Source organism: Chaetura pelagica, unplaced genomic scaffold (genome assembly GCF_000747805.2).
Source record: "Chaetura pelagica isolate M959 unplaced genomic scaffold, ChaPel_1.0 scaffold12, whole genome shotgun sequence".
Lineage (NCBI taxonomy): Eukaryota > Metazoa > Chordata > Aves > Apodiformes > Apodidae > Chaetura > Chaetura pelagica.
Window position 1 is genome coordinate 5,125,648 of NW_009952801.1, and position 20,586 is coordinate 5,146,233.

Below are 20,586 nucleotides of genomic sequence, written 5' to 3' on the forward strand. Positions count from 1 at the left end.
AGTGTCCTGGTTTGAGCCAGGATGAAGCCAGTTTTTCTTTTTACTGATTTTTTTTTTCTTCAGTAAGCTTTCTTGTAACTAGCAACAGTGTGTTCTGCTAGGCTGATAAGACAGTGGAATGTTTTTCTAACTACTGAGGCTTCAAGGCTGCACCTGCACTCTGCCAGCTCAGACACTATGGGGAGATCTGTGACCCCCCCGTAGGAGGCTGAGTTAGATGGACAGCAAAATTGGCCAAAGATATTCCATTCCATATATCTACGTAAGCTCAGAGGAAGGTCAGAGATCACAGGAGACAACTTCCTTCCTTTTTCTTCTCCCCTTCTCTTCCGTCCATGGCCGGCGTCCAGGGAGGACTCTGTTCATCCATCACCGTCGACCCTTAGGCTCGAGATCTCCTGACCCCCATAACTCTCTGCTTTCTCCAGCAGCAGCTCCGGGATTCCTCGGGACTCTTCCCAGTTCAGGGAAGTGCTGTGGGAGTTGCTGGGGTGGGGGGAGGCGAGAGGTTTTTTTTGCCCATTCCTGAATATATTTGTATATAATTGTATATATTATCTTGTATGATTCATTAGTGTTTTAATTAAAGCTGTGTAGTTTAGTTTTCAATCCAGCCAAGTCTCTCTCTTTTTCTCTCTCTCCTTCCCTACCTGGGTTGGGGGGAGGGGGGATCGAGAGCATTGTTGTCGGACCTGAGTCAAACTGTGACACTCACAAAAGACCCAAAAGATCCACAACATTGTTTTCTTTTCAGATACAAGAAATGAAGAAACAGGAGTGAGATCCAGTGTCCCTATTAATCCAGTTTGTGTAATTGCAGTAATACAAACAGTGCTAAGTAAGCAAGTTGCACTTGTGGTTAGATACGTCGTTATTCATGTTCAATTCCTCCATTGTCATTCTCTGGATTGTTACCCAGCTGTGAAGTGTCACCTGAGAGACAGCTGTACAGCAGTGATAGGCAAAAGCTATTGTAACACAGTGGAAGGTGTCTACACATATCTTGCATATGTGTCAGGAGACTATAGAATTAAAATAAATCTCTCTATTGAACTGTCAAAAGTTATGATCACAAAGTCATTCACAAGGCCACTGTAGGATGGACTCAGCCACAATTTATGACTTCATCTTCATTTAGTCCATAATGTGAGCAGGTATGGAATGGATTTTAGCCACTAATGCATTACAGCACAGGAACAATTTTAGTGCCGTTTTCAGCTTTGTTTCCCTTTCTTGCTAATCAAAATGTGTTTATCTAAGCCTCTATTCTGCAAATTTAATGAAGAACCCACTCTTAACAAGTAAATACTGGCATTTTGATAGGTATTCAGCTCAGGCCAAGGAAGGGATTTAGGGTTTTTTGGTTTTGTCGTGTAATGAAATGACCTTAGTATATTTCAAGAAATGCATTCATACAGAGTCTGCTTTTAATTTCATGAGGTCCTAACTCCAGCTTCATCAGGCTTTTCTTCGTGCCATCGCTGGATCTTTAGTTCTTCTTTTGTTGGTCTCTTAAGAGTCTGTATAACTTTTAACAGGAATCTGGCTGAGCCAAAAAGGAAATAATCTCAATAATTCTGCATGCCAGCGCTTTGTGTACATCTCATTATCACAATATGCTAAGTCAGTCAGAGGCTAAGCATGATATTGAAAACACAAGAGGAAGTCCTTCTGAAAGTAAAACTGCTTTTCATAGTAGAAGACTGGTAGTTCAAAATCATCTAGATGCCTCAGGTTGATCAAAAATATTACAGCACTAGATCCTCTGTTACTTATCAGGTTGCTTTTTATCTCAGTGTCATATCAGTCTATTGTAAATATTTTGTCAAGAGTTCTTCATAAGCCTGGGGAGAAAGTTGGGTTACTTTCATCACTAATAAAGCAAACAATGCAAAGTCTTACTGTCAAAAGGAGTAAATATGCATGTACTTTCCTTGTCCTTATTTTTTTAAAACACTAACACTGTCATTCATTCTGAACACCAAGAGTACAGAGTAAAAGGACTGTTTATTCAAAAGACCTACTGAAAATGGCATAGGAAATAGGAAGCCTTGCATTTATCCTGGTAATCCCTCATCTCCTAAGAGCACTCATCTTCTAGGGAGAGAGAAGTGTTGTAACATCTGGCTCAATGTGGTGAGTTTTCAACTTCTGTTGAAAGGGCTGGTGTTATGTAAGGAACAGAGGAGCAGGCTAACTATTGTAAATTAGAGGCAGCAGCAGTGCTTATCCTGGGAGCTGGGACTGGTGGATCAGTTCAATGGCTTCCTGCAGCCCCCATGTGTTGATTCTGGCCCATTAACCATGCTATTAATCTTCAAAAAGCTTTAAAGCACAAGTGTTTTGGAGAGTGAATATAGATGAGAAATTGCAGGTGTCATTCACAGAATACAGCCATCTTCCCCTCTCGTTTCAACAAACAGCTCTCCCAGTCTGTTAAAGCACAGAAGGAAATTCTTTCCACCACCTTTTACCCCGTCTGAAATTTCTGAGCACATCAGCATCTTTAACATTTTGCAAGACAGCAGAGCAAGAGTAAAGGAACAGAAAGGTAGCTTATAAGAATCAGAAGGATATTTGTTTGGAAAATTCATACACTTTATTCAACCTACATCCTTTAACTTTCAATATTTGCATGGCTCCACAATATATACTGCTACAAGAGTTGTCTCTATCCTGTAACAACCAACATTTAAATTCTCTGTAATATGCTGTTCTATCTATCCTTTAAGGAAAGAACAGCACACAAGAACAGGGCAATTTTAGGCAATTCGAAGTTTATACCATGCTTGACACCTGACTTCACTTTAGTAACACCTGCCTGAAGAATAATTAGCAGGCCACTTTTAAGGAAAGAACTTCTATACTCTACAGATGGCATTTTTCATACCAGACAGGCAACGATGTATGTTGGAAGTGAGCCAAACTGTCTGCAAAAACTGTGAGAAATTCAAGACAGACATCTGAGTGGAAGGAAAGTTTTACCTTCCTCAACACCCCTGCCCCCCCCCCCCTACCCCAACCATTTGGGAACATCTGTTCAAAACTACTACTATATATAGTGCATTTTATTTTTCTTATCTACTACTGCTACAAATTACAAGAGATAGAAATTAGCAGAGCAGATTTCTTTTATATTGGTTATGAAACATACAATTTAATAATACAATGTGATGATTTGCCAGCCATAGGAATCCTGTACTATAAGACTCTTACTAGAATGAAGAACAAAATTTTCATAACTGGCTAGTAATGTGGGCTTCTTCACTCACATTTCTATAAAGTGCTCCTAATTTTCACTGTGTACTCAAAACTTCCTTGAAATCAGGATACTATGTGTCATAACGGAGGTACAAAGTCAACAGTCACTTTGGAAATTATTGGCTAATGTCTTAATTCTGGACTGTTCACTGATTTGTATGAACTTTTGTGTGTACCTTGGGCTAAATCCAAATCCCTGTGAAATCAATCGTAATCTTTCCATTGCCTTGTATAGGCTTTAGATGAGGTCTTTTGCTTCCGTAGAGGAATCCTTAGTACTTTCTTGCAAAAATATTCTATATAAAAGGAGTCCTGAGAATTCTTTATAGTGTTTTCATCAGAATCAAATGTCTTATGCAAACATGCTAAAATTAGAAAAGTAACAGTTCTATGTTGTACTTAGTATCGCTTATGAACTAAAAAGTTGTGCATTTTATTTCCACAGTTCCAATGAATAGGTATATATGTAAGAATTATAGAAATACAAATACATATGCAAAATTATTTACAATCTGTTGTAATTCCAAAACAGGGGCTTTTTTCTCCCCTGGGAGTTTTTCTCTCTTAAATGCATTTCTGTGATGATTGCATACAATTTTTCTAAGGACACTTTCAAAGATAATTTTTTAATTTGGGAAAATGCCCATTTAAGTATTTTCTCAGCTGTACATGTGACTTTTTTGGCAAATAATTTGGTAAGCGTTCAGAATAGGCATATTTCTAAAAGCCCTGCAGTCCATAAGTATATATAAGTAACACATACCGTGTCTATATATTCGTGGTGACAGTAAGAATGTGTCCCTAAGTATGAAACCACTTTTTTTCAATATTTTCTATCTTCATTGCTTCGTATGGCTCTGGAGCACACTTTTCAATCACAAAACCCATGATAATATTATGTGGTTATAAGAAAAAAGTTCCTACAAAAATCAACTACCATGCTTTTTTAAAGGATGAGTGAATCTGAAACTTGTTGGTCACAAATGTAAAATAACATTTTCTAAGGTTTCTCTTCATGGATACTAAATTTGCAACATTTACAAATAAAATACAAATGTTCTCAGAAAAGTACTTATGGCCAAATTTTGTCTTTCACTTGAGAGAGAGGTCTGTCAGTGGCCGAGTAATGTTATTTTGTTAGACATCAGAATTGAATATTTCTATTCAAGTATATAACCTTAATAGATATAAGCATGCTAGGTAAAAAATTCTAAAATTATCACATTGGTACACAAACCCATCAAACCATTTATAGAAAAAACATAAAGGTGGCAATATGCTTTATCCCAGTCAGTTAGTCCTCTGAACAGAACTAATGCCATTTAATTCTAAATTAATGTCGTGCATCACATTCATGCACCTTATCTCAGCTATATATTTAACTTGTGCTTTGAAGAGCCACTTTAAAAAAAATTTTTTTTTTTAAATTTCTCCTAGGGGAAAGGACTTAGTGTCATGAGGGTTGGAAGAGGTTGTCATAGATTCAAGGGCCAAATAAGATTTAAAAGAAGAACAGAGCTAACTCCTCTGAACCTAATCCCAAAAAACTTACTGGGGCTATGTTACAAGATGACCAGTACAAATTACTTGAGTCCCCTTTCATTCACCCATTAAAAAGGCTATTTCAAAACTTACCTTTTTCTAAAAAATCTTTGGAGTCTGTCTACTGAAAAACACTGAAAAAAGGGAACTATGATTATTTCCTACTGCAACTACTATTTAGCAAGCTTTTCATTTACAGAACTTTTTGGGGTCTTGTCTGTTTGTTGATAGTAATCAAGTCTGCTGCCCAGGTGATTGTTTTCAACTGAATGAAAGTAAAGTTTCATCAGATTTCTGCTGGTAGGAGTCATAATAGTTCAGATGCCAGACAAAGGACAATGTCTAACAGATCTCTGTGCACAACTTGGACAGAAGTAATAAATTACTAAGAAACTTTTAATACATTTGCAGTTTATACAGATGACTGTGATAACCTCTTACTATGCCATATGGAGGCCTGGACTAACAGCCAGGGGCCTTAAATTACATTGAAATTGATTCCAACTCAGCAGCTTTCAGCTGAAAATGTCAAAAGACTATGGGCTTAAAATGAAAATGAATAGCAATATATAAAAGCAAATGAGATATAGTAAGTCCTTATATTGATCTAAGGTAATAATGTGCATTATCACTGAAGCCCTATGCCAGTCGTTGCCATCTATCGCCATTTTATAATTGATACAGATACCAGGTTGTGTACAGAATTCTCCCTTTCAATCCACACACAGTATATAACAATAGTAAGTTGCAGTACATAATTGGTTAAATGTTACTTTTTAAAATTTCTTGAATCTTGTAGCTGATCTTAAATACTGCATGTACTCTATTAAATACAAGCTCACCCAAGAGACATAAACTGACTGAAGCCAGGAAATTCTAAACGAAGGCTCAAGTTGACATTTTGTCCCAAACTTACATAGTCGTGTTTCCTCATAGCTACTAAGGGTGAATATCCTAATGGTGTTTCTTTCTTTATTTGTACAAATAATATTACTGCAGCAGTCAGAGCCTTCATTAAAGAAAGCAAGATACATAAACTACCTTGAAGTTTGGCCTGTGGTAGAAAGAGAGAGGTATAGAGTCTGTCCTTCCTATACTCCTTTTTTCATTAGTTTTAGATTAAATGAAAAGAGAAGAAAGTCAAGAAAAGATAATAATTTAATTAAATCATCAAGCTACTTCAAATTTCTGATTCAGTAAGTTCAGCCAGCTTGTAATGGTGCTATTTTAACCACACCTCTTGAACAAGTATTGTCAAAATAAATCTGAAAAGAATGAAGCCGTAGTAAACAAAAGCATAAAATAAAAACTACCATAAGGGAAGAGAAAGAAACCCTGCAAATAGTGTGTAGCCTTGTACCCCAGAGACAGAAGAAAAAAGAACTCTGATCATCCATCATGTCAAAAATTAAACTGTTAAGCATCACTACCTTTTTACAGTCAATTCTTTTTACTGTGTATGATTCCTAAGAGCATAAATTTCTATGCCTAACTCAGCAGAATGCTAACAGCAGAATATCAAAGAAGGGTGGATTCTGGACAGGTACAACATCAAAATTGCTGTAACTCAAAAAATACATCATTAGTCCTCAGGAGCAGGATTCATTGACAAGATAGGAAAGTGCTTACCCACTATTCAATAACAGGAACTAATAAACAAATCAAACTAAGTTTCACCTATTTCATTCTGCCACTAATTGCAATTCTAGGGCTTGATTTTATTTGTTGTATACTCTTAGCTATACCATATAGCTAGATAAATAGAAGTACTCTCTGTTAATGTCCAGGCATAAGCCAACGAAAATAAAATAGAACTTGAAGTTATAGGTAAAAAGCCTGAGTCCATAGCTGTTTTCAGCAACAAAGTTATGCTAGAACTTTAATACAGTGGTAAAATATGGATTTCCATAGTACAGTTTTTGAGTAATTGGTGTATTCAGAACAAGATAAGACAACATCTGCATTGATGAGTTCTGAGCAGACTCACTAACCCGTAAAGTGGGGTTTAAAGCACACTGCATTTATTGAATATTGGGCTACCTGAGATCTGGAAGAAGCATGTTTGTATTTCTGTGGGGCTGTGCTTGTAAGTAAAGTCTTTCAAGACTATGGTAGGAATCTTACTGTGCTTAGACTTCGTAGCTTTAACCTCTCTGCCAGTGTGAGAACTCTGCACCGTATTGTATTTACTAGTGGTGTATCCACAAGGCAGTTGTTTAAAGCCACCAGAGGTCTTGAAGTGATCTGAGAGGTTACTAAATAGAGCTAGAACCTTTCAGCCTGGACTGCTTGTAAAGTAAGTTGTTGTTTTTTTTCAATTATATAATGTTACAAAATTTGGTCCTTTGAAGCTTCACCCAATTATCTAAACAAAAATTCTCCTAGCACTTTAAATATATTTGCACGTTTCTCTCTCTTCAACCTGTGCTTTAAGTCTCAATAGATTCAGTTGAAACTAGGAAAATGGAAAAAGACTGGTTTTCTCAATAGGAAAAAATTCCTTCTGGTAATGAGATTATTATGGCTCTAAAACTGTTATCATCACATGTATTGGCTACTCCCCCACTGCAAGTATCCCAGTCAAATCACGGCTCTGCTAACAGAATAATACACCTCTCAAAATGCCTCGGGCTAGGAACACATTGCTGGCGCATTTCAGGTAATGTAAATAAAGCACTTCCATGTCTTCTGTAAAATGTCAGCTCAAACTTGGCTGATCCCTTTTCAGGCTCAGTCTTAAACTTTGGATGAAAGACACCAAGAAATAATTCCACAAACCTGAAAAGGCATTTTTGGCAAATTTTGCCAAATTTGAGTATTTGAAAGACAAGAATCTTCTCTCCCCTCTTTACCAACAAAAGAAGTCATTATATTTGGCTCTCTGCTATTAAAAGGTATTATTTAAAAGTTCATTATGCTTTTTTTTTTCATTTTTTCATTCTAATTTTCACTTTGAAAGGTAGCTGTATTTCACTTAAGAGGGAGAAAAAAACAAACAAGAATAAAAAAGCTGTAGTTTGAATCACTGGGTTTTTTTTCCCCTGTTTTGATAATTAACAGCACCACCCTAAAAAACTTTCCCCTGCAGGCATGAAAAAAAATATAAAGTATTCACAAGTAGATGGGTTACTTCCCTAGCCCACTCCCATTCTCAGCAATTTTGTATGACAAAGGTATTTGAAAAATGACTGAAAAACAAATGTAAAACCCCTTAACTGCTGGAATCAATAAAATGCTCTGAAGTTTTTAAAGAAATGAATTACCCACTGCTTGGTTATTTTAAACTAAAATGATTGTGACAACAATTAATGTGCAAGCAAGATCAAATCTCCAGTGGAAAGGATTTGGAAAACAGACACAGAATTCTTGGTCACATTTAACTTTTATGATGCCCTGTTGCTCCACACAGCAAAACTTCAGGCAATGCTCATGAGCATTTGCTAGGACATGCACATTTCTTGCTTGTTCTTTCTTTCACTCAGCTCTATCTATCACACTACCCAGTCCAATTAATCTCTGAAGTTTTTGAAGACACTTCCTTTTTTTCTCCTGAACAGCTTATTAAACAAAGGCATGATAATGTAAGAATGCCTGATATTTATTCCCTTTCATCATTTCAATAGATCTGACAGAATAGCCCTTTATACTTGCTCTAAATCTGGAAAAATGGTTGAACAGACTCTTGTTGGTTTTGGCTGATGGCATCATTAGCTGCTAGATGCCTTTTTCCTGCTAAAGGAAAGACTTTTCAAAATGGATCAAGATAGAAGGTTTATCCAAGATTAAAAGCCTAAATTTGAAAACATGGCTTTGTTTTGTCCACAGACAGGTTAAGTACTGAAAGACCCAAAAAAGGCAGAGCTGCTTAGGACTTTTACAAAAAACATTTTAAGTTTCGTATGAAATCACTGTAGACAGACCAGAATTATTTAAAAAGGATTATTTATTAAACATATTTCTTTACAAAGTACAATCAATGGTTTGCATTAAATTTTAGGGTTTGGTATTTGCCTGTATGTACACAAAAGCTTATAACAGAAAATGTGTCTTGATTTTACACATGGGACACAATACTGAGTTACTTTCATATTTTGATTTCTACCAACATAAGCAGTTGATAATAAGTTTTAGTTTATCTGCTGGTTGTTTTTGTTTTGATTTGTTTTTAACTGAAGATGAAGCAACAACATTTCTGCAGACTGTCAAGTGTTTATCTATGTACTCAATTATGACAAAGTAGAAATGAATAATCCTTTGGGAAGTTGCCACTGAGCATGAGTGGAACATGACATTTTTGCCAGGTTACTGGACTACCCTTATGATCCTAAAAATCAGTTTTTGCAGTTATAAGATAAGAAGAATTGAGGAGCTAGGTAAGTTTAATAATACCCTATTAGCAGCAGTTGATAGTAAATGCAACGTAAGGTTTGTTTTGTCTGTCATACAAGGATGTGTCCTAGCAGACATGATTGTATTGTTCTCTATTTGAACAAACTTGAACAAACGTGTCTGCCTGTATTGTATGTCTGGAACAACAAAACAAAAATAAAGAGATAAAAAAGCCTTTTATTGTCATGAGAGACTATTGCCATCAGCTAATATGAATGCATTGCTAAAATTAGTGAAGACAGGAAAATGCTGTAAGGTAAATATATACAGAGTTAAAATACATTTCTTATCCACTAGATAGTGATTTTGTGGCACTGTGGTTTTCAGAATATAACATCTGTTGAGAGCAATGTAATTTTCAGTGCAAGCTAAAGCAAAAATACCTGCCTGCTGTCATAAACATGACAAGCAAATCTGGAATGTTCAAAGTCAGTTTGTCTTCCATTTCTCCACTCTTGAGGCACCTTTAAGACATGGCACTTACTGTAAACCATCTAAAAAAATCACGAAAAGCACGACACAATAAGCCTGAATTTTCCATAACAACTTTAAAAATCACTGCCAGAGTCACTTGCATACGTAAACGATGCCTGTGTAAGGCTTGCCAGCAAAGCATCTTTCCTGAGAACGGGGCTGGGGCACTCTCTGGGTATCATAAGTGTGCGTGCTCAGAGCTGTGATCGCTGTCATGGCTGTCGTCGTTCACTAGTGAGTCCCCCGTGTGCTGGAGACCAGCTGCGCCGATGCCGGAGAGCTCGGAGGGGAGCAGTGTGCCCTTTTTCACATTCACCAGTTCCTTCTCCCGGGCTGCTGCCCCTTGCTGGCCCCCTTTTACCCGCTTCCATTTCATTCGCCTGTTCTGGAACCACACTTTTACCTTCACAGAAGAAAAAAAAACAGAAAACAAAGATCAGGTTGTTCAAGGTAATAATCGTCTTTCTAACTGTAACCGCAGCACTTGAGGGTTTTTTTTGTTGTTGTTGTTTTCATGAACAACACACTGCCTTTCTGTCTGTATCATAAAAATCTCAAGCAAGCCTTCTCTGAGGAGCAGGTGATCCAGTTTTGGATAGAACTTGAACTTGGGGATGTGAGGTTAATGACTGCAAAGGAAAGGAGGGGGTTACTGCAAGAAGGCAGCAGGACTGTCTATCTACAGCAGTTAGCTTCACAGGAAGATCTCCAAGCTCTTTAGAAAACATTGAAAAGCTTCCATAGTCCTGGAAAATGTATTTATGCCATTTCACAGGCAGTAAAACAGAGGCAAAATGGTTCCCATCAACAGACTGCACAGAAGAGTCAACCTTTTGTGTAACAGAGATCCCTGTCTTGTGGCAGGGACCCAAAGTGCTGCCTCCTGTGCTTTTAATTACCCTTCAAAGGAGGGTAGTTACTCTGGAAAGCAACTTGCACAGAAAAGTTTGCATTGCTTTCTACCAGTTTACTTCTTTAAACTGGTCGCAAGTTTCAGGTGGAACACTTAAATACAAAACAAATAAAAAATAAATAAAAGGAGCTTTTTATTTTTTTAAAACTGGCTGAAGTAACTCAAAGATACTACTTACCATCAAAAGTTAAGACGTCCCCATCTATGTAATAAATTTATTTAAGTGATCCTAGTTGATTGATCCTTAATTCTACTACATTTCACCATAGATCCTGGTCAAATTTTTCAGACAAATAAATACCCCCAAAGCTAGAGAGCAAGGCATTTGTAAATTTGAGTCAAAATCAGCAAATAATTTCAGATGAGAATGGGAAAGAAATTCACAGCATGAAAGATTAAAAATGTATTCGTATTTAAGTCACATTAAACCCCAAGATTTAGTCCAGCTGAAACGCATTTCCCCTTCTCTGTACAGAAATGTATGAGGGGGAAGTAAACCTAAATTATTTGCACAGTTCTAAAGTACCAGCACAGCAAACCACAAGGACCTTCTTTTTTAATAGCCAAAAGAAAGGATTAAAAAAAGAGAGATGTGCATAACATCTGTCAAATATATTAGACCAAATTAAAAGCTGATTTCTAATAAAATACTGTCACTGAAAACAGAATTACTAGAAGATTGCTAGATTTCATCCACTTAGGGTTAATGTTGCTAAAAAACCTCCTGTGTGTGTCTTTGTGCAGCTCTTCCCATGAAGGTTCCACAGAAAAATAAACGTCTGCAACTCTTCACTTGGAAAGAAAGCAAGAAAGCTTGCAATGTTGGTGTATCCTTTGCCGTGTTTAATGGAATGTGTTTCAGAGTTTTAAAAGAAACGGCAAGGAACAGGCACAGCAGGACATATTGTACAACATGAGTAACAGAGCCACAAAAATGCTGTTTTGCTGAATCTGACTTATACATCCAGGAAACATCACATAATTTAACCTTTACCATTAAAATTTTACCACAATTTAACTCATAGTTAGTGTCACTATCTGTGTGGTCGTATGTGGGAAGAAAGAGAGGTGTATCATTTTTTTGTACTCTATATTCCTGTTAAAGCCAATGTGAGTCATTAAAGCCAATCACCTGGGAGCAGAGCAAATTTATTCCAGGTCAGTTAGGAGGCTCAAAGCACAGCACATCCTTCTCCTTAGCCAGCTCATCAGAGCCAAAGAACCTGGCTTGTAAAGTTAAATGAGTGTAAAGGGGAAAGTATTTATTACTGGCTGCTGTGATGTTGGGAATTATCACACTCAGGTCACATATCAGAGGTGTCCGTGGAAACGGTGTCTTCAGAAGGGTACAGCATTAGTACAGCATTGGCAGCTTTCTGGGGGAAGTTGTCATTTTGTTTATTTTTGGTATTTGAGACAATGAAGTTTCTCTTGCAAAAGACACTACTCTACTGTTGCCAAAAAATTGCAGTAGAGGCAGCTGCAGTCATAATCTAAACATCAAAAATAATATACTTTGGATGCAACCCAGTACTGCAGAATATTATCACTCTTCTGAAATAAGGGCCAAGAAAAAAATTACAGGACTGAAGTGATGTTTAAAAGATCTAAGCAACACTCCGGATATTTTGATGTCCTTGAACATTCATAGAATAAGCCACAGCCCTGAAAGCCTAAAACTAAATAAATAACGCATACAAAAAGTGGTTTCAACAAAAATTACAATGGTGCATTTGAAACAAAAATTTCAATGCACAGCCTGCATTCAAATTGCTTTAACTGACTGAAACAAGACAGATCCAGGCAAATCACCCTCCAGACGCATCCCTTTCATTTTTGGATACTTGAGAAACTGAAGCTAATGCTCCTACAGTCATTGTCAGAAACTATTCTGGCTGGGACAGGCATTAGCAGGATGATCACTGCCTCGTTTCTGATGCAGGGCCTTATTTCTGTTCTCTCACAGACAGTGCTAAACTCTCACATCTGATCACTTGACTTTTTTTACTCCCTTTTTGTTTTTTTTTTCTTCTATTTTTTCTTACAATACTTTGTTACTTCTGCTTTTTATTGTTCAGGTCACTTCACAGATCCACAGTTGAGAGAAGTCTCTCTCCCTGAGCATTAAATCTAAAGTACCTTTTCATTCAGATCTCCTGCCTTCAGACTAGCTCGTCTGATCATGCCCTGAAATGCCTTCACCAAGGATGAGTCTAGTTCAGCATCTGTATATTAATTGATATAAATTAAAGGATAATGACTTTCCCTTTTTAAGAATAAGAGCAAGATATATTTATAAATGCCTCAGAGGATCCAGCATGCAACACTATGTCTGCACATGACCTATGGGAAAAATGGCATTTAAAGGAAGTAGTCAAAGAGACCCCAGCTACATTTGCACTCTCTTGAGTGTAGGGGAAAGCACTCCTATAAAAGACTATATATTATTGACTGACATATAGCCTGACAGTCAAGTTTCCCATGAAGAGAAAACAGCAAGAATTTAAAAAAGGGGAAAGAAAAGGTAAAAAAACCCAACCAAACAACAACTTTAGGCTTTTTTATTAATGACTTCAAATAATCTACCAAAAGAATATCAAATAAGGTAATTCTTTATCTGGTATGACAAATATTATTTTCAAAAGTGTGACTCAATTATAGTAAAGTTTATTATTAAAAAAAATTAGTTTATTTGTATGACATTTGGTGCATTACATTTGGTGCAAGAGAGGGTCTCTTATGTGAAGGCATATGTTCATTATTATTTCTATATATTTCTTCATATTCTCCATTATAAAGTACTGAAATCAACTTTTGATCAAGTTCAACTTTTTCATCAAGTTCAATGGAGTCTAGATGAAGTCTTTAATGCTCATGTGATAGTAATATGAGACAGGTCCTCCACTTGTTATTTCCTCTAGAGATCAATTTTAGGTACTGGAATTCTGACCTGCCTTTGGAGTTGAAGAGTCATGGAGGGTATAGTTGTTACAGATACATAATCCATCTATATTTTAGTAATGGGAAGGAAGTGAAGCAAACTTTGTGTGAAGCATTTCAGAGTGCCTGTTTATCTGGATTTGTGGAAAACTGTGCAAGTGTCCCCCAAAACATGCATCAGAACAAAAAGGAGGGGGGAGAAAGAAAGAGAAGAACAAACAAGAGGGAGAAAAAGCAAGAATGAAAGGAGAGAATGACTAAAAGAAAAATAAATGAAAAATTAAAATGAAAATAAAGGAGAGAGAAAAAGCCCTTATTGAGGTGAACTTGAAAAATTCTTCAACTTTTTTCAAGTGAAAGAACTAACTTATGCCATTTACAACTTTTGCAGAAACTAAATCCTTTTAAAGTAGATTAAAGATGTACTATTAAAAGCTTGATACTGTATGTTTCATTAATATTTTGATGTTGATTTTCAAGTCTAAGTTAGCTCCAGCAGGAGCTGAGAGTGCTCACTACTTTCCAGTGTCAAGTCCTGATTGCCCGTTATTTGATAAAATGTACTCCCCCTTCTCCACCCTCTGACCAGTACAACTTAACTGTATAAAGCAAGCATCTGTATGTACAGAAAACAAAGGAAGTGGAGGGAAATGAACTATATTAAAGATGATGGTAGCATTAACAGCTGTTTCTAAATCAGCACTTATAAGCCAATCTATTGAGCACATCTGCTTACTGGCACGAAAGCACGGTTTCTTTTTCCTTAGTCAACAAGTTGTTTAGCATCTGCATCTCCACATCTGATGATTAGACTGTTACTTAAGATACTGTTACTTAAGATACTTAAGATACATCTCCTCATGTACAAGATAAATGTTTTTTGCTGTGACCAATTTATTTTAAGATCTGCTCTATAGGAATCACAGGAGGAGATTCAAAAAGAGGAAGTTAAAATTGTTAGTGTCTGCATTACTAAAGTAATAGTTATACACTTACAATGTATAGGCCTTACTAGGCTTAAAGGACAAATTATTTGCTGACTCACATGTATATCTTTAATACAACTTCATGCTGTTGATGTGGACATCAACACTTCATTTGCGTTCTAAATTATCATATCTAAATGTCTGATTTAATACTCCTTCATCAGCAGAGCACTTCAGTCACATTGCCTTTAAGAATAATTGACTTCTAGCACACTCTGTAGAATACAGGTGTTTCTTTTTGACATGGGGTTTTAGAATTCTGTACCTACAGAGAAAAGCTAAACAGGTACCTTCTATAATTAATGAGTAGTATTTTTTTTTCTGAAAAATTAAAGCATGACTGGATTCAAACTACCTTAGTTACACCATCTGCTGTCTGTCTTCTTTTAAGAAGAAATAAATTTTTCTTTTAAAAGAGATGTTTTTTGAAATTAAAGATTCTTTCCTAGCATTAGGCTTTCTGTTCCAGGTTTTAGTGGCATGACTCCCAAAGGAGATTAAAATTTGAGGCATGACATCTTGCAAACTTTAAAAATTAGAAACAAGAGTGCTGTGCCAGTTGAAATTGTTATTTTGCTATAAGGGATGCATATTTCTAAGAATGTGACTTTGAAGTCAGTATCCCAAATTCCATTTTTTATTACACCTAAATGATGTGTCAGGAAGGCTAAATCACCAAGCCTTTTAAGTGTTCTGCCCTTGGTCAGCCATTGTCCATTTTCTTGTATTTATTTTTTTTTTAACCTGTTAGTTTACTTTCCTCTAAAGCAGACAAATGTATGGATAACAAAAATAACCCTGAATTTTCAAAATTAAAAAAATAAATTTGAAAGTTTGCTTCTCAGCTTTCTTTGGCTCTGGAAGTGTTCCTGTTTTTTTCAGATAATATACTTATGCTGCCAAGGTTTAAGGAAAGCCAAACTCCTGAACTTTACAGAAATCACTGGTGTTACACAGCTGAAACTTACCTTATTCACATATATAGAGATAGTATTTTTTGATAAGTTATTCAGCAAACTTTAAGAAGCAAATAGGAATGTACAAACAGTAAAGTTTCTTTTCCTGTTTTAGACTATTAATAAATGCAAGGGTTGGAAAATCGAATCTCTGTTTAAAATATTTACAGAAAACGTAGTCAGAGTTATTAGTTCATTTCAGTAACTAAAGATAACATGAGATTTTAAATAGTTCAACTGGATTTCAGTCATGCTGGATATATGGGAGAGTAAGTTCAGGCAGTTTTATTCAATTAAACTTAATTTTCTTCCTTGTATGATTTAAAGGAATTCCAATTTCTATTCCAAAAAAAAACCCTCTGAAAAATCTTAAATATATTTTTAACTTAAACCAAGTTTAAATAAATTTGAGTATTAAATGTCTTCTTAGGTATTATAAAATAGTACGAAAATATATTAATTGGAAAAAGTATACTTTTCTTTGGAAATTAATGAATGGTACCAGAACCTTCTGATTAAAATTGCTTAAGTCACCTGCTCACTGATGTAAAGCAGTTTACTCTGTGTTACATTACAGGACCTTGCACTGAATGCACACAAGAACTTTGCAGCAGCTGTTAAGAAAAAAGGGAGGCTTTGGCAGGTGCACAAAGGACAGCTGGAGCTTTTGGCACCCAGGAAGGTGTAGGAGGGAGTTCTGGTTTTTCATTACACAGAAGTCAGTTGAGGTTTGGGTACTACTTAGGTGATACATTCTCCTTTCTACCTCCCACGTTTAGACAGGGATGGAATAGACATTATATTTCAGAAGAAAGCGGTGATAGAAGTATTTCATTCCAGTGTCAGAAGTCTTTCAGAGCACTCTGTTTACTTCCCTCTACTCCATCCAAAGAACTGACACCTTCTTCACCAGTGCTCTTTGGAATTAATTTTGTGGTCAAACCGCAAACCATCCCTTTTCAAAACCTCTCTTAACAAGGTTTCAGAGTCAACATACCTTAAGCAGAATGGGACATGCTAGTTTAGGTTCTTTCCTCCCATTAGCACATTGTACATAATATAAGGCAGTATTTTTTATAAAATTAGTCTCTCTTTTTTGTCCAGAGGAAAAGAAAGGCAGTCTGTGAGGTTGCTGCTAGAACTCCCTCTACCTTATTCTCCTATAATATATCTTCTTAGAGTCTACCTTCATACATTGTCTTTGCATGTATATAGAAATCTACCAAAGAAACACACAGTGGAAAACTAATTTGTGGGCTAATCTTTGTTTCCTTTGTACAGGCATTTACTGGCATGAATTACTCACCTGTAGAATACTTATTTAATGGAAAAAAAAATCTAACATGCATCATCTGCACTCATTTTGCACATTGTGAAAATTAAAAGATGATGGGTAATCAAGACTGACTTTTGGCTGAGTGGGTTGATGCTTTTCTCTGCTATTTAGTTTCAAGGGAGTCAAATGCCAAGAAGGAGGACCTGACAGAAATCAACCTCTGACTAGTAGGCCATGAAAATCCTCTAGAGCTGTATGGCTATGGAAGCCATCTCCATGCCCAAGAATGAAGCTCTCTCACTTGTATTCGTGTAAGCTAGTTGAATAGTTCATAACTTCAGTAGGGACCTTTTTGCCTTCCAAAGCATGCCAGTCCTGAGTCTTTTGGTGATAAACTAGCCCCAGAAATGGCATCCAGTTTTAAAGCTAGTCAGTCAGAAGAAAGTGCAGCTATTTTCAGCAAGGTCTGCCCTGAGGAGAAGGAATTAGTGAAAGCAGAAAGAGATTCTCAGTTTTTCAGTGCCCTGCATAAAAAAACCCCAACAACTCCTCTATTCAACAGTTTCCTTTGCACCTCTCCAACACCATTTGTTCCTCACTGAATTCTCTCTGTTTTTTAAAGTGACTACAAATGACAAGCCAAAGACGTTCCTATCTGTTTAAACAGGTGGCAGGAGAAACTGCATGTTTCTTGGCTTGTATCTAAGAAAGAGTAGGCATAGGGGATGACAGAGCCTTACTCACTTTGTAAAAGCAGCCATATAAGCTGCTAATATTTCTCTCTATGTCGCATACACTTCTTGGCACAGGCAGAGGTTTCTCCCCACCCAGAAGTCCATAGAGTTTCTCTGCAGGTGTAGGGTCCACTCACAACTAAAAGCCAGCGGCACTTGGATATTTGCATGTGCAATTGTTTGTTTGAATCTTACTACAAAAGTAAATACACTGTTTGAGGTTTTCTATATACTTTTTTTTAAAAACAATTTTGATCAAACAGATCAAAATTAAGCATGAATTACAATTAAGTTTGCCAGGAGCATTCTTTCCTAAGAAAGAAGAAACTGAGTTAGCACAGCAACTCTTACTGCTGGTATTTATATTGCTCAAGACAAACATAAAAGTACTAGTGAGTTTTATTTTATTAAGAGTGTTGCTTTAAATAAAACAAACAATCCAAAGGATTTTAAGCCACACACACTCATTATTATAGTGTGTATAGAGAACTCTTAACACATGGAAGCTTGGAATGAGCAGCTGCCTTTCAGAGAAGACATGACAGCACAATAAATCAGACAGATACGGTCAAGCTTGTCCTATCAATCCATTCTTTGATTTTGCTTGTATTCAGGTGAATAATTTCCCCATCTAACCTTAGAATTGTAGCTTCCTAAAGTCTGATGCTAGTCATACTGTGTAACACATGGAGAGACATTGACTCTTCGAGAGGTGGTTCAGAACAAAAACCCAGTGAGGAACATTGAATTCTTCTGTTTCTCACCCAGGTGATTAGGGGGAGCTAATCTTACCTTACCAATCAAGTCTAAAAAATCACTGGATTAGGCTCCCGAGCTCTGTGATGCTGAAAAGGATTTGAATGACATCACTTGTGATGCAGGAGAAAGGTAACACGATCTGGAGGAAACTTTTCTAAAGGAAAACCTGATTTATTAGTTGTATAGTCATAAGAATGTGGTGCTACAGTGTGGGCTATGGCCCCATTGCTGTAGGACCTGTACCAGTTTTGCCCAAATGTATTTAAATAAGGTTGCCTGCTTCTCTTTCTGATAGGAAAAGACATTAAAAAGCTTCTTGCTTTGCTACTAATCCCATTTGGTTCCACATACATGGAATACAGATGCAAAAGCACACTTCATTTTGATAAAATGTCCTTTGTCTCTGCAAAATCAATGGATTCAGGCCTTTTATAAATAATCGGTAGCTTCTGGGTGGGTGTTGGGAATTAAAGTTAAGAAGAAATAAACCTCCTTGCCATCAGCAGAATTTAATCTGACTAGGTGGGATTTTCCGTTTATGTTGGCAAACAGAAGCATTACATATTTGGACTGTTTATTCCGGTAACCTTAGCTAGCCTGCAGAACTGCAACATTACTCTTTTGATTAGCTCCATGCAAAAAGATATTGCGAGGTGGAAAGATCTCCTACTCTTTCTATATTTGGCAGGACCAACTCCATAAAAATGTCCATTTTGCCACGCCTCTGATACCCCACTGCAGCTGCTTCCTCTCCTCATTCCACAGTGAGATATTAAAAAGTTTGCATGGAACCTTCTCCAAGTTTATCTGGATGTACAAAAAAGCCAAGAATGCGCTTGTCAAGGTTACAAATACCTAGGGAGCTAAGATAGTTTTTAGTCTAACTGGCTCCTCAAAATATAATAGAAGCCTGCCAGCTGAAAATTATTAACTGCTGGCTGAGCAGGGATTGTGAGTGCACTCTGTAAGAGATGGAGCAGGAATTATATGTACCTATATGGCTGGAATTCTTACAATACCATAATAGAGCCATCCTAGCACCAGATGTGCTTAGAATGCTCTCAAAGTGCACTCTTAGTATCTAGGCAATTGAGGCACTTATTCCATTTCATCCTCCAGTCTTGTAACTCAGGTTTTCTTTTTAGGGAGTGATAGGATTACTTCCTTCTTCTGATCCATATGTTGCAAGGGTTTTTTTTCATTATTATTTTTGTGAAATAGCCTTCCATGAGTCATTTGTGTTTGAACTGATCTTGTAAGCTGTTTCAAAAGTCAAATGGAGCCTTACTTTGATGACTGTAGAAAACTTTAATACCCTTATATAGCTTTTTAAATATGGCCAGACATATGGTTTTTTCTACATCTTGTTTAAATGCCAGAAAGGTAATTATGAAGTGTTAGTTGGTCAGTGCCTCTTTTAAGCTTTAGCGTATGGTTGGAATTATCACTATAGTCAAGAGGCAGATAGAGCTTTCTTAAGATAATAGGCTCTGTGATTTATCTCACATCTTGGGAAATAACCGAAAGTTGTAACTTCAGGATGACCCAACAATGCTTTCCCCATATTTTTTTTCCCCCCAGGAAAACTGTTCTAGAAATAGCAATTTTCTAAAAATACTACCTCAGTGGAGACTGGTTGCTTTGCAATTCCATCTATATATTTTAATTCAGTCATAATAATTTTAGAGAAAGGACTAGTTTTGTTACATCTGTTTAAGATAGGTATCGAATATGATCTCTTCTGTTGGAACAGTTAGTCAAAGAAACTAGTAACAGTAATAAATAAACAAATAAGTGCTGTTATCCCACTATCATTCTGCCGATGATGGAAAGACAGGTCTTGAATATGAGTTCAGTCTCTTAACTGGAAAAAAATGAAATATTAGTGTCACACCAGGGTCACTCTGAATATTTTTTCTTAAAGTCACTAAAGAAATACTGATGTAAAAAAAGTATGCAAGTCTTTTGATTTACTGGATGCAGCTTCTGAAGACTTGCCATATATTATGGAAGACACACCCAGTTCCATGAGTATTTACACCATTTTTCCATCAAAGCAATATATTTGAGCTCAAAAAGACACATTTCTAATTGACAACATTGGAAGTGGTATCATTACTTGGCTTAGTATGAGTCTGAAAGTGAAAAAAATGTCCAGAATTTCCTCTTAATTTTCTTTTTGGTTTTGATTAACAATACAGTCTTTATGTTACCGTGTGTTTTTTCACTCAGACCTTTTTATTGTGGCAAAAATCCTATGGAAGGAAGGAAGGAAGGAAGGAAGGAAGGAAGGAAGGAAGGGAGGAAGGGAGGAAGGGAGGAAGGGAGGAAGGGAGGAAGGGAGGAAGGGAGGAAG

General features: G+C 36.6%; 1 protein-coding gene across 1 annotated transcript in view; it reads right to left on the reverse strand.

Moving 5' to 3' along the window:
• Window positions 1–8,789: 8,789 nt before the first annotated feature.
• Window positions 8,790–20,586, reverse strand: part of MEOX2 (mesenchyme homeobox 2) — a 55,321-nt gene continuing 43,524 nt past the window's right edge. Inside the window, exon 3 of the mRNA XM_009994938.1 lies at window positions 8,790–10,069. Within this exon, the coding sequence (XP_009993240.1) occupies window positions 9,845–10,069 (225 nt within the window). The 3' untranslated portion in view covers window positions 8,790–9,844. The remainder of the gene's footprint in view (window positions 10,070–20,586) is intronic.